Raw genomic sequence first — 15,497 nt, 5'->3', positions numbered from 1 at the left:
ACTTTAATTGAAAGATGTCCTTTAACAAATGAGTGGAAAATTTATGCCCTAAATGTGGGTAGATATTTTAGCAGAGAGCCAGGTGACCGAAGCAATACTGCTACCTATTTGCAGTATGCTCTCATTTCAAATTCTGACTTTTTTGAAGGTGACTGCATCTCCTTGATTTTGTTTTGTTGAGTAATACATTTTTAAATTTCTAAAATAATTTCAATCAATATTTTGACTAGGTAAATATATTCACATGGTTCAAAATTCTAAAGATGCAAAAGGACATACATCCTTTCCACCCCTATATCCCAGCCTGTTTTCCTCCCCAGTAGCAACCAGTAAAAACAGCTTATGGTGTATCTTTTGGGAGATAATATGTACATATATAAAAAAGCACATACATAACTGCAGTAGGAAGAATGATGTCCATGCCATATTCCCCAGAATCTGCAAATTGTTTCTTTACATGGAAAAGGGGATTTTGAAGATGTGATTAAAGTAATGGAGCTTGAGATGGCAAGAGTATACTGCATTATCAGGTGGGTCCAATCTAATCATTAGAAGCAAAGAACCTTACCCAGCTGTGGTCAGAGAGATGTGATGATGGAAGAAGAGTGAAAGAGATGCAGTGTGAGAGGGATTTGACCTGCTTTTGCTGCCTCTGAACATGGAAGAAGGGATTCACAAACCAAGGAATGCAAACGGCCTCTAGAACCTGGAAAGGGCAAGAAGACAGATTCTCCGCTAGAGCCTCTGGAAAGGAATGTAGCACTGCCAGCACTTTGATTTTAACCCAGTGAGACCCGTGTCAGACTTCTGATGTACAAAACTATGAGACCATAAATTTGTGGTGTTTTAAATTTGTGTTAATTTGTTACAGCAGCAATAGAGAACTGATATAATAACCTTTTCCCCCATTTTTACATAAAAGTTAGTTGAATATATACACTATTTTGCACCTGGCTCTTTTTCCATTAAATGTATCTTGGAGATAATTACATATAGCTCTTTTAAAAGAGGGTGTATAACATTCCATTGTATGGATGTACCATCATTTATTTACCCAGTTCCCTACTAATGCTCATTTAGGCCATTTCCTGTCTTTTATTATTACAAATAGGACTGCAATGAATAACCTTATGCATACATCGTTTCTTAATTTCAGGAAGATACCTTCTCAGAGGTGAAATTGTTGGGCCAGAGTATATGTAGTTTTAGTTTTGCTAGATATTGCCAAGTTGCCCTCATGAAGGCTGTAGATTAGAGCAGTCTCTATGCCCAGCAATGTATGGAGGCAGGAGTGTGCCTCTCTCCCCTCACCCTCACCCGTGCAGTTGCTCACTCCCTTTAAAGATGACTCTGTGCACCAAAATTATGGACAGAGAGCAAGCCCTCAGGGGAGGAATGATACAGGTCTTCTAAATCTTGACCACCTTCCAAAAGCCTTTGTGACCAACTCCCTGTGTGGGGTTATATGAGGAGAATTTAACCAACTCTGGAGACCCAGCTCCCCACAGTAAACACATCTGACTTTGCACACAATTCAAAGACGTCTTGGAGAATCATAAAATATTTGAGCTGGCACCTTACATCATCTAAACCAACCCCTTCCTTTTACGGAGTTTAGAATTTCAGATAGGTTTTGACTGAAGGGGACACTGAAAGCATAGCTAAATAAAAAGCACTTTAGGAATGGACTGTGGCATTCAACCAATGCCCACACATCCGATTCACTTATTACCATTTGAGTCAATATCTTGCTCAGTGGCTGCTGGGAACAATGCAGCCCATTTTGCCTGGTTACCCCAGGAAAGGGCTCTGCTCTGAAAGACAACAATGGGGAAGAGTTTGCAGGTCCCCAGAGAGCCACAGGGTTTGCTGTGCTTGTCGTTGTCTCTGCAGTATCTTGGAAGATGGTATGAAATTGAGAAGATCCCAGTGAGCTTTGAGAAGGGAAGTTGCATCCAAGCCAACTACTCGCTAATGGAAAACGGAAACATCAAAGTGATAAACAAGGAGCTGAGGTGAGAGGCTGTGCTTTCAAAGGCAACGCACGTCCGGGAGGGAGCCCTGCAGAGACTGTCCTGGGGTGACTGGTGTCCTTGCCGTCTAGTGTGGGGAGGATGCAGACATTGCTGGGTCTGGGCTGCCTGCTCAGGACAGGTCCTGAGAGGAAAGCTTTTGGCAGGCAGGATGGTAGGGACTAGAAGTCACTCATTCATTTCCATGACCACTTGCTGAGCACCTTATTGTGTCCCACACCCTGTGAGAGGTCCTAGGGACTCAATGGTAACACAAACTGCAAGGTTCCTGCTCTCATTGCAAAACAGACCCTCTGGTAGCAAAGGACAGCAAAGGACCCTCTTGTCTGACCTCCAAACCAAGAGAGAAGCACTTTCTATATCGTCTGCTGATTGAGGGCATCCAGCATAGCTTGAATCCTTCCAGAAACTGGGAGCTCAACATCTTCCATGACAATTTATCCCATCTCCAGACAGCTTTAACTCTTAGAAAACTCCTTTTCTTATTAAGCAAGAATCAGATACATAGTCACACTCTAGGTTGTGTGAACAGGAGAACCTCCAGAAAGATATTTTTCTATTACTTCTAACAGACTGATATTTGATCCCAAAATTCATACTTTAGAAAGCAAATATAAACTTAAAAAGAAACCTAGGAAGAACTCCTACCTACCTGCCATCAACAAAGATAAGAGTAACAATAAACAATGGTAACTAATATTAATTAAGCATTTCCTATATGCAAGGCACTGTTCTGTATGTGTATGTATATATACATGTGTGTACATATACATCTATTTATGTATGTACACGTAAATGAGCATAGATATTCATTTAATCCCCGTAGCAACCTGAGGTTGGTACTATTATTAATCCTCTTTTTATGGATGAGGAAAATGAGGTACAGAGAGGTAAAGTAATTTGCCCAAGGGTCACACAGCTTATAAGCGATGAAGTTGAGATTCAACACCAGGGAGAAGTGAAATGGGGAAGAGACCAGAAGATATATGAAAGAGGCGGGGCATGGATGGTTGCCATTCCTGTTTCCTAAGTTGTCTAAGAACTGTGTTCAACTGCAAGAAAACAACTACCACCCAGCCTGGAAGTTACTCGGGCTCAGAGAGGCTTTGCATGGCCATCCTATTACCCATTAAGCTTCCTGTGAGCCACAGTACAGTGGGCTGACTCTCTGACCCCGCATAAACCAAAGAAATAAAGTAAGAATCTTGAGCAACTCTAAAGAAAAATCCCACTCATTTCAGAGCCCAGTAAGGGCTACAGGAATTGAGATGCAGAGCCCCAGAAGGTCTCACAGGAATTTTATAGGTCCCAAAGTAACAATGACTTTATTTGAAATATTTTGTCCCATTCTAAGGTCAAGAGTCAATGACACAGATCCCAAAACCCATCAGATGCCCCCAGCTCTCCTTCTGAGTTGGCCAGGAATCCTCTTTAACTGTACCCAGAGTATTAGGTCACTCTGCCTCTAGGGTCACTTCTACTTAAGAGCAAAGGCATATGGAGAAAGGTTTGTTAGTCAGGAAAATGATATAGATTCTGCAGAACAAGCAGGGGGCACGGCAGGGAGCCTGAGCAAAATACCCTTAGCCAGTGTCAGAATGCTGGGGCCAAAGCAGCTGGCTCAGGGCTGGGAGCTGAAAGGGTTAGGTGCCCAGTTTCAAATCCTGGTTCTACCACTTACTAATGATGTGATCTTAGGTTAGTTATGGTAATTTTCTAGGCCTCAGTTTCCTCCTCTGTAAATTGACAATAATCATAGTACGTCTGTCCATAAGGCTGTGTGAACATTAAATAGGGTAACACGTGTAAAGCACTTAGAACAGTGTTTAGCATGTGGTAATCATTTAATATTACCTATTATTGCTAATATGTTGCTACCCTTGAAAATACAAATGCATTTTTCCTATGAACAAATTGTGAGTTTATGATCAGAGACTGGTATTTTGAAAACTGTCCTGGAGCAAAACATAAATGACGGTGAAAAGGGGGAAAGTCTGTTGGGAAGAGACTGGTTTGTTGCTAAGCAACTGCATGCAGATAGAAATGGACCGTCTTCCGTCTTACAGGTTGACTCCCAGGTGAGAGCGGGGCACAGTCTCCAGCCCTACTCAGTGATAAACAGACTATGCAATCCAGGAGCATCAGAGAACATTTCCCACCCCCAACCCCCTTACCTGCTGCTTATTGTCTGGTTTCTAGGATATCCATCCCCACTAACCATAGCCTACTGACTTTCTAACACATGCCATTGCTCCAATTTTAGTTTGTCTGCCCCTCTGAGAACTGATGAACAGGAAACTCCTCTGTTGGCCTGCTAGGAAGAGCACCCTCCTTCACGGCCTCAGTCCCTAGGTCTTTCCCTTAGATCCAGGGGGTCATTGGAAGTTATCCAGAAATGGGGCCAGCTCCCTTCAAAAGAGTGAAAGTATTTCATCCATCCAAGCAAAAAGACCATCGCTTTTAAGACACCACCATTTTATATACCACTAAAAAAGAAATGACACTAACAATTGTAAGGTGGCGTTAATTGTAAGATGCACATTTCTTCACACCTAATGTCTCTGAGATCTGGATGCCTGGTAGAATCCCTGAAGTGAGGTAAATGTTTCCTCACTGCCTGCTTTGACCTGGCCTACGTCAGAATCTCCCACACTCGATCAGAAGCTTGCTGAACTGGATGGGGCCTCAGAGCTATGAACCCAGGCATATGAACCCCTTTATGGGACAAATGATGCCACGTGATATCACTGAGGCCCAAAGAGGGGGAAACTTGGCAGATCTCCAGATTCCACGTTTTACATGATTTTCAGTAATCCAGTCAGTCCTTATTTTTTCCTTTCTCATTTTTAAAGAAGCAAATCTTTGTTCTGTGTTGGGTTGTTTTATTTGCTTGTTTTTCCCTTCCCTTTTCCTCCCTCTTGGTTTGGAGCCCAGGAGCAGCAAATGGCCTTGCAGGCTACTACATACACTCCAAAAAACAGTGTTGAAATACCAGGGCCTCACATGTTATCCAGTCCTGGGGCATTGCAATTGTTGATTCTTATCACCCAAAAGCTGTCTTCCTCTGCTCTGTCTCAGAGACAGCAAGAAAGCAAAGGGGAGGGATTAGGGAATTAGGACCCAACCTGTTTTCAAGAACCTCCTACCCAGAAATTGCAGTGTTGGCCACCATGATTGTTGGTGTCACAAATCTTGCTTTTCCTTGATTTGGGGCTTTTCATGAGTTCAGGTTTTTTGGTTTTTGTTTTTAACTCATTGCAGAGCTGATGGAACTGTGAATCAAATTGAAGGCGAAGCCACCCAGGAGAACATCACGGAGCCCGCCAAGTTGGCAGTTAAGTTTTTCTGGTGTAAGTATACACTTCTCGCAGGAGGTGTCAGGGACAGGAGATATGCAAACGGAAGACTAGAGCCCTGGGTCCAAGCACTCCCATCACATCTGAGTGTCACCCATATTGATTCAATGCATAATTATTCGTTGAGCACCTCCTACCTGCCATGCGCTGGGCTAGGCCCTGGAGATGCAAAGATGAGCAAGACAGAGCTGGCCCTCGTCCCTGAGAAGCTTACATGTCAGTGTGGTTTACTATAAAACTACAGTAAGTGTGTCAATAGAGGAAGCACAGATTGGAGGCCACTGGGCATGAGCCGTAGGAGACCCAAGCCAGTCTTGTTTCCCAGAGGAAACTAATAACTGAAAAATTAGTAGTTATTAGCAGAACAACTAACATGTGAGAAATCTTGGAGGTAAGCGATGATAAGAGTGAAGGTAAGTTGGAGTCCTGGCTCTGTCTGCCATTTTCTAGCCAAATTGTTGGAGTTTCATTTGGGTCCACCTTCCCCTTAACTTTAACAAGCTGGGCAGTGAGTTTTCCTTGGTGTTTGGAAGTGGAGTTACTGAATAATATCCTCTGAACTGAAAAGGAACTTTGAGACTGGAAACAAAGCAGACAACTCCATAAAGAACTCTTGTGGGTAGAATCAGGTGGATGACCCTCAGAGGCAGTCACAGCTGCACTGCATTCTGCCAAAAGGGGTACAGGGGCACTTAAAGGAGCCAAAGCTAAAAATAGAATGACTACTAAAGAGAAGTATGTCCACATTGACAGGAACTGAGGGGTTTTCCTCCCTGCACTCTCACCCCAGGGGTCTCGTGACCATTAACCACCTGTGTCAGCAAAAGGCATTCGTCCAGTTTTCATGTCAGATGAAGTTTATAGGGAACTAATCTGGCTTGGGTGTATTCCTTGTGAGTAAGCTAAAGCTCAGACTCACAAAAAAAGGGAGAGGGTAGGACCGCAGGCCTAAGGTGGAGCTGACAAAATGGAGCTTGGCTGTGGAGGTCACGTTCACAGAGGAAGTTTCTGGATTCAGATGGGGAAAGTAAATCCTCCTTCTCTCTTAAGGACCATTTCAATGTTGAGCTTTCAACACTATACAGATGTCAATCAGTGAATCATAACCTGTGACCACCTGATTTACCGTATTCTTAAGAGTGGTGGGATTTTCAAAGTTCGCACAAGAAGAAAAACAAGCAGACCAACATTAGCCCCTACCTCCTTCCGTAGGTGGGTTCTAGAGGAAGTGGTACAAACTTGGAAAGCCTGGGGCCCCTGACCTTACATTCTTGACTCCGTTTAGCTAAGTGGTGGTTCCATACGCACTAGAGCCGCCTGTTGGTCCAGGGGGTACAGCCAAACCTCCCAGGTATTACGGACTTCCAGGTACCAACCTGCAATCAGGGAAGAGGGGGGATCCAGAATTATGACTCTGAACTCTGGCTGCACACTGGAATCACTGGGGAGCTTTCAAAAGTACCAATAGCCTCCAGTTCAGAATTGGGGAGTCAGGGTGAGGGGAGGCGGGCCTGGTGTTTTTCAAAGTTCCCGTAGGATTCCCACGTGAAGTCACAATTAAGAACCACTGATGTAGAAGAATTAGAACCCCAGAGCCTGGCTTCCAGGGTCCTAGAGGTGAAGGTTTCTCTTCACCTGGTCCCTCCTAATACTGTCTTTCTCTGGTTTTCAGTCATGCCATCAGCTCCATACTGGGTCCTGGCCACCGACTATGAGAACTACGCCCTCGTGTACTCCTGTACCACAATCATCTGGCTTTTTCACATGGATCATGTTTGGATCTTGGGAAGAAACCCTTATCTCCCTCCAGAAACAGTGACCTATCTCAAAGATATCCTGACCTCTAATGACATTGACATTGAGAAAATAGCTGTCACAGATCAGGTGAACTGCCCCGAGTTCCTATAACCAGGCTCTAAAGGGAGGCTGCACTCACTCCATGTTCCTTCCTTTGCTTTGCTTTTCCCCTACACCACCCCTCATAAAGACAAACCAAACCACCATAGCAAACTATTACAAATACCAGAAGGGAAATGTGACAGCAGAAGCTAGTGGAGAGGAACTCAAGGCAAGTTGGCCCAAACACTTAGCCATGCACCATCCTGTTACCTTGCAAGCCTGATAATAAACTTGCTGCTGACCTGCTGTGCTCACAGTAGACTACAAATTGGACTAATTATTGGGAGTTTTTAATTCTAAGCTTATGTTTGGAAATCCTTAAGCAGTTATGTTGAAAAAAAAAAAGAAACACTGAACAATTTAAAGGTAACAATCTTGTTTCTAGAAAGGGAAAGCTGATGGCAAAGGCACATACCAGGTGACCTGAATCCAGGTGGCCCCATCCTGCAGTAGGCAGTCCATAACGGGGAATCATTTGGAGTTTTTGAGTCTCTGACAGGCAGTTTCCTGGACGCATTTACTTTCTTATCAGGAGGTCTTCAGAGTCAGGTGAAGAATGGGACCATCTTGGGTCTGTGCAAGGAAGAAGAGAATCTATGAGGGTGAAGCTATGGGAATTTTTTTAAGAAAATAATTTTTGGGTCTTTTATTCAACTGATATTTACTGGGACCCAACTGCATTCCAGGCATTGAAAAATACAGAATCTGTCTCCTCCCACAGCATCTCACAGACTAGGGAGGGAGATTGACAAGTAAAGACACAATTTTAATCCAAGCTGAGGGGTCCATAGGCAGAGGCATGTGGAGGGAGCCATGGGAGCTCTGAGAAGGTCTCAACCCCTGCCAGGCATAGGTACCCACAAGGTTATACAGTCACATCTCAGAGTGTCCCAGCTTCAAGGAGTCAGGAACCACCAGGAGTTTGTTGTTGTTTTTTACATTTTACTATTAAAATCAGAACAATCTCAAAATCATCACCCTGCGATTACTCTTAGGTCACATAACATTTGTAATCCACTAATGTTTTGGGAAATGAATAGAAGATGAAGCCATTTGATTAGCTTTTTGCGTTTTCAGCATGAGTATAAAATATTTCCTTGAGCACTTGAGACGCTTCACTGCTTTATATTAAAGGTTATAAAATTTCCAAGACACTTAATATGTACAATTTTCATTTTACTAAATAAATATGATCTCAAAATGTAGCTTGCTATTTGCAATTCCTAAAGGCTGAAAACCACTGGACAAAAAGGCGGTGATGGAGAGGTAGGTATTGAAGAAGAGCCTCTTCCCACAAGCTCGGCCTGCTGTTGCATGTGTGCTTTATCACACTGCCCACCCCACCAGAGGGTACCTGGCTCCTCTTCTAACATACAGTTCTTCCCAAGAGTGTTAAGCTGCTTACCTCGCTCTTAACTCATGGTACAAGACAAGCTATGATTGTGTCCCTCTTAACAGCTGTCTGGTAGCATCTAAAACAATGAACATGGCTACATTTTGCACCTTTACAGTGTAGGTATCAGGGGCGATTGAACCTCAGAAAATGGGGGGAATTCAGAGGATAGCATGGGGGCACCACGTATCTAGAGGAAACATGGGGAAAAACAACAAAAAATCCAGAAGGGAGAGCAAGAGAAGGGAAATGGGAAGCAAACAGCAAATAGAGAGAGTAGTAAATCCCCCTGTGCCTATGTACCCATCGTCAGCTCCAACAGTCATCAGCATCTCACCAATCTTGCTTCAGCTATCTCCCACCCACCCCCATTTTTTTTCATAGAGCGTTTTGAAGCAAATCCTAAAGAGCACATCCTATTATTTTGCCTGTTAGCTACCTAAGGATAAATCTCTAGCAGGTACAGACATTTCTTAAACAACAACAAAAAATACAAGGTTACGTTTTATATCCTGCAAGTGCTCAGAGAATATAATTTAATCTATGTAACTTAAAGATTATTTTATATTATCCAGATGAAAGGGAAGATATATGTACAAAAATGTTCATCATACTTTTACTCGTAGCAGCCCCCAAACTAAAAGGAGCTAAACTAAAACTAAAACAGAGGAATGAGATCATGAATTATGGATCAGACACTTGTTATAATGTGGTGTACTCATTAAAATTCATAGTTATGAAGACTACAAGGCCACATGGGAGCTGTGCCTGCCCGCCCACACTTACCACCTGTGTGTGTGTAGGGGGGGTGGAAAAAGGTGGAGGAGGGGAGGAAGAGGAGGGGTCCTGCATGTGGCCTTGCTGCCTGCAGAGATAGAGTCTGGAACATGTGCTCTGCTTACCCAGCCACATCCGATAAGACCAAGGTGTGTCCACCAGTGCTAATGACAGCCAATCCACAGGCTGAACAGAAACCTCTGATTTTTGTGGCCTACCTGGATGAAAAAGATAAATTAGGCCAATCTAATCAGAATCTGACTTTAAGAGATCTAGAGAAAGGATAATTGAAAACTCTGTAAGTCATAATCATAAGGTCGTGTAGTTTGGGGTGGCCATTTTTGGTGATGCACAACTGAAGTTATTAGAGTGCAGAAGTGCAAAGATAAGCCCAGACCCCACCCAAGGTCCCACCAGCAGCTTCAGTAGCTGACTGCTGTCTGTGTCCTAGCTCCAGTTCCTGTGGAGCTTAGCTGTCTTAGGTTCCTGAGTTTGGATTTCTTTAAGATTAGGCTCACACACACACAGACACACACACACACACCTTTTTCTTGAGGTAATTTGACTTGCCTGAGTGAATGTTCCTTGCAACCTCAAATAGCCCTAAGACAAAAGTGTTCACTTTTTGAGTGAAAAAAAGAAGGCAGCATTGTACCTAAGTTGTAGTTACATAAAATGATGGCATAAAATCAAGGACTAAAAGTGAACAGAGAAATGAAAGCAATTAATATGTTAGAATGGTGGCATTACTGAATGATTTATTTTCCTTTTTTATTTTTGCTGTTGGTGTTTGTCGTGTAGGCCCTAAAACTTTAGACCCTAAAACTTCCTCCTAGTTCAGCCTGGCCCTCTAGCAAGTCGAGTGTCAAACCCCAAAGAAACAGGCTTCTTCCAATAATTACCTCAGTTATGTGAGTAGTATGTGTTTAATCCCTATGGAAAAATGTATACCGCCAAATAATGTATAGTATGAAAAAAGATACACGTATTGATTAAAAAACAAAGTGTATGTACGTGTGTGTGTGTGTGTGTATACATTGATAAGGATTAGGAAACAAAACAATTCAAAGAGTTGCTTATGTCTTTTAAGTTTATGGTTTCTTTTCTCTATAAAGGTACAGGTATCCCTTCCTTTGTAGAAAAAAATTTACTTAATTAATCTTGTACAAAACTATAATGCACAGAACTATAAATGATTGACCTGGAAGAGTCCTTAGAGGCAGTTCTTTTAATGACATCTAGTTCTTTTAATGACATAACGCGCAGGTGAGGAAACAGCCGGGAGGGGAGGGGATGCTGGAGGACGCGGCTAAGTCGACTGAAGCAGGGACTGTCCTTGGATCCCATCCCAGTGTGCTTTCCACCACATCACCTCTCAGCACTCCCAACTAGTTCAGTTCACCTTGCTCTGCTGGAAAACCTTAGATCTGATGAACCTATTTTCATCTCATATTTGATATTTAGTCAAAATATTGATTTTAGCATAAAAGTTGGCCATATTTAACAAATATTCATAATGTTAATAGTTCCTCATAATCATCAAGATGAAGGTGATTGCTCTGGGGGGAAACTTTTAAATAAAAGAACACAACATTTAGACAACTGTGTAAACAAAAACTTTCTAAATTACTTATCTCCCTTCATGCCTCCTAGAAGTGTACAGAGGGCCTTGTTGGTAGTAAATAAAGATTGCTTTAATCACAGGTCCTATATTCACAAATCAAGCCACCATCTCAGGTGTAACGGAAATGCAGTGTAATAAGAGTAGAGTCCAGAAAAGTCTCACACGTTATGTTCTATAAATGCATTGGAAGTATTATATTTAACTTTCCTGAATTTTCCTAGGCTACTAATTATAATTCAAGTATAAGAATGCCAAACTTAAGTCAACTCTTCAGCCTCTTCAGAGACCCAGGGGAGTGATAGCTCATTGAATTATTATTTTTTATCTTTTTTAAAAAATTTATTTATCTTTGGCTGCGTAGGTCTTTGTTGCTGCACGCGGGCTTTCTCTAGTTGCGGCGAGTGGGGACTACTCTTCATTGCGGTGCACGGGCTTCTCACTGCGGTGCCTTCGTCTTGTTGCAGAGCACGGGCTCTAGGTGCGTGGGCTTCAGTAGTTGTGGCGCACAGGCTCAGTAGTTGTGGCACACGGGCTTAGTTGCTCCACGGCATGTAAGATCTTCCCAGACCAGGGATCGAACCCATATCCCCTGCATTGGCAGGCGGTTTCTTAACCACTGCGCCACCAGGGAAGTCCTGGTATGACTCTCTATATAAAATGGCATATTATTCCAGGATACATACATATGCAATAAAAGTATAATGAAATTCAGAGAATATTAAACACCAAATTCAAGGTTACCTCCAGAGGGTGGAGAGAGGGGATTGCAATTGGATACAGTAACATAGGTAGCTTCCATTGCATTGGTAATTATATTAGTTTGCTGTAGCTGCTGTAACAAATTACTACAAATTTGTGAGTCTCTTTTAAGATGTTAAATTAAAATGTTTAGAGAGTGACCCCTCCCCTCAAAATTTAGCCTTCAGAGACCTGAAGACTAAAAAACAAAAAAACTTTCAAAATCTGAGTGGATTGGATGCTAACTTCTAGCAGTAGAATTTCAGGCATTGAGGTGAGGACAGGTCAGAGGAGAAAAATTCCAGTCATAGTACATAGGCAGTCACCAGCTTCACCTGCTTTTAATCCAAACCTTCTGTCTCCAACCCTTCCCAGGTCAAAAGAGCTACCAGTGATCTGTGAATCTGCTCTGTCCCCAGAAGGTGACAAATGGGCTCAGGAGCTCCCTAGCCAGAATGGGCAGTACTGGAAAAAGCAGGTGCCCATTCCTTCATCAGCACAGTTCAGCTGTGATAAGCACATGTTCATTCCTTGCCTGCAGCCCGGTCAGAGCAGGACTGGTGAGGTCAGGGCCTGCACACAGAGTCAGAGGACTCCCTCCCCAAATGAGGGAGTGGTTGGTAATGACCAGGACCAGCCCTACTGCTATGGAAATCTACAAAACTGGGACTGACATCTCTGGCATTCTGCCTAAGGGCATTATGTCAACCAAGTGTTCTGTACATGGGGAACAGTCTATATGGGTCATTTTTGTACCTATGAGTTACTGATATGAACAGTCTCTCTACCTTGGCAAGCTTAGAGGCGAAGGTTGTTTGCATGTCATTTGGGATTCATTTCTCAGCTCAGATGGCATCTCTACAGGCATCTACCTAAAAGTGATTGCCCCAATTACCACCTATCCCATACACTTTTAAAATTTTCTTTCTTACCACTTTTCACAATCTGCAATTATTTTGTTTACTTATTTGCTTATGTATTTATTGTCTATTTGTCCCACTAGAATGTAGGCTTTCTGAAGACAGGAAACTTGTTTTGTTCATTCTTGCGTCCTCAGAGCTTAGGACACTCAACAATTTTTTACTGAATGAATGAATGAATGAATGAACAAATTAATAAACTCCCTAGGGCCCAGAAAGAATCAGTCGTGGAAATGAAAACAAGGCAAATAAATGTAAATATCCTATATTCATGTGCTTCGCGACATATTCAACTAAGATTGTCTCCCAATTTGCTATTTCTGCTACATTCCCACAATTTACCACTGGAATATCATCCCCCTCATATGCATATTCATTCTCCAAATGGAGAAACTGATGCCCAGCAAAGTGAAATGACTTGAACAAAACTATTTGGCTAGTTACAGTGATGACTTGAACTTGGACACTAATTTCTATCAGAGAAGTAATTTACTCATGGGATAATTGGGATTTTTTTCTTCTTCCTGTTCCTTTTTCCCACAAACAACAACAACAAAACACCTCCTATGAGAAAAATGTTCAGTCTCCATGAGACAAAAAACTATGGTACAGAGTCAGTGTTACATTTGGCAAGTCAATAACCTCTACATAGGAGGCTATAGTCAAGGAATAATAACTAAGGAGGTAATTTTGGCTAGGCTTGGTGATACTCTATGTTATGAGAGGTGAGTGAGAGGAGGACATCCTGCTCCCCAGGGCTACCAGACACATGAGATGTCACAAGGAAATCTTGGATTCAGACTCTGGTTATTTTTAGCATTAGGAATATGTTTTCATATGGCTAAGGGGCAACTCTACCAGGAAGCAGGGGACTGACTGACTTTATGAGACCTTCCCAGCATCTAGAGCCATCTGGACAAGGACAGCACAGGAAGCATGAAGAAGAGGAGCTTCAAACGCCCCTCCTCCCATGAGACTCTACTGCCTCCTTCTGATTTGAGGGACAAATGCTGATTGCATGTACTTAACACGTTAACTGAGAAGCTACTAATTCCTTACTAAGTGTGAATGCTTTCTCTGTGTCCAGTTCTTGTTGTCCCTTTGTGTGTTATAGAAAGTATACCCCAGCTCATTCATTCCTTCCTTCTTACTTTTTTCTCTTTGAAAATGTCACCCATTCTGAAACTTGTTTTTAATTTTAATAGAAAAGTATGACTGTCATTGAAAGGAGAATTTTTTTCATGCACACAAATAAAAGCCCTGAGGTACCATATCTTCTTATAAGTAAGTTCACTGCCAACTGACAGCAAAAGAATTATCACAGTAAAGGGAGACTCTATGAAGATGTGTACTTTACCAAAGAATAGCCTTAGAGAATCTTTCTTAGCTCTCAAACAAACCTCACCATTAACTGATATTGTTTATTAATTATGTCTAGTATTGTAACAACCACCTCTGCCACCATCTTAAAGAAAGACATCTCCCTTTAAAGTCACAAAGAACAGCCAATGGGTGGCTTGCTGAGAGACAATTTTCCGTACAGAATGACGGTACCCTAAATGCTAAACACAAACTGAAAAAAAAATCACAAAGCAATTTAAAATGAAGAAAAATTCTTATTTCAGCATAATGTAAGAAAACTAAAAGGAAACTCTTCAGGTAGTAGAGCAACTCTGTGAAAACAGAATCCACAGAACATCCCAGAAAACATTATATTAGGCCACCAAATTCAATACGGTCAAGAAACAATGTGATAGTTTTCTGCCTGAGGGACAAAGACTGGTAACCCACGCAATGTTTTCAGTTCTCTGCTCTGAGGACTGGTTTGACTCATTATTTGAATTATGCCTAAGAATGCCAACAGCGCACATATTCCCTTTGGCAGGAAGGCAGCTCTTCTTTTTCTTGGAATTACTGCCTCCAAAGACAAATGCAATGTGTCAACCCTAAATCATCTACTTCATTCTTAGCTATTGGTTGGCCAGCCTGCCTTTCCCACTAGATGATGAGGGCCTTAGGGCAGGGACGCTGTCATTCATTTTCACTTCCCTCACTTCTAGTACAGAGGAGTGAAGTTAATACATGGGTAGGTGTGGAGCCTGCCTCAAAAATCAAGCCCCTTGAAAGTATTTTTTATAATTTTATCTGTTCTATTCTTTATTCCTATCTTTTTGGCATTTGAAGGACTTTTTAAAGTATTTTGACATACAAAGCACCTCGGACTTTGTATTTCAAATTAGCTTATAATAGATTTGCAACATTTATGAAGGATGGTGTTGTTAGTTCCCCTATGGCTGTTATTTTTCTTTTATTTACCATGAATCAAGACCTTAAAATCGCTAAATAATATTCCGGATTCTAAAATGCTAGTTATAAATACTATAAATTATAAAAACTAACTTGTACCAGATATTATGGGTGACTGAAAGCAAGTTATTTCAAGAATTTACAGTTGGGATCCACCCATAGACAACAGTTTTCAGTCTCCACATAATCGCCACATCTCATCTGCAGCAATGCTTCCAGCTGCCTGCAAAATGCTCCATCCCCACCTCATTCAGGCTTTGCTACCCAGTCTCCATCATGGGTAGCTGCCAACATTACCTGTTTGAAGGGGGTTGCCTTAGAGTCCACATCTAGTGTCCGTGTAAATCCAGAAATTCCATCAAAAAAAGCAAAACAAAAACGACAAAAAGTAGGCAAAAAAAGCACAAGATACCTCCACAGATGCCAAAAGGGCAGTACTGTGGGTACAGT

General features: G+C 42.1%; 1 protein-coding gene across 1 annotated transcript in view; it reads left to right on the top strand.

The window, feature by feature from the left end:
* The window catches only part of APOD (apolipoprotein D), an 86,797-nt gene extending 79,160 nt beyond the window's left edge, over positions 1-7,637 (top strand). The window contains exons 4-6 of the mRNA XM_067738517.1: positions 1,894-2,015; positions 5,295-5,383; positions 7,062-7,637. Coding sequence (XP_067594618.1) covers positions 1,894-2,015; positions 5,295-5,383; positions 7,062-7,297 — 447 coding nt within the window. The 3' untranslated portion in view covers positions 7,298-7,637. The remainder of the gene's footprint in view (positions 1-1,893; positions 2,016-5,294; positions 5,384-7,061) is intronic.
* Positions 7,638-15,497: the final 7,860 nt, after the last annotated feature.

Source organism: Pseudorca crassidens, chromosome 5, assembly GCF_039906515.1.
Source record: "Pseudorca crassidens isolate mPseCra1 chromosome 5, mPseCra1.hap1, whole genome shotgun sequence".
NCBI lineage: Eukaryota > Metazoa > Chordata > Mammalia > Artiodactyla > Delphinidae > Pseudorca > Pseudorca crassidens.
The sequence above is the reverse complement of the archived record's forward strand: the minus strand, read 5'-3'. Positions and strand labels throughout refer to the sequence as shown.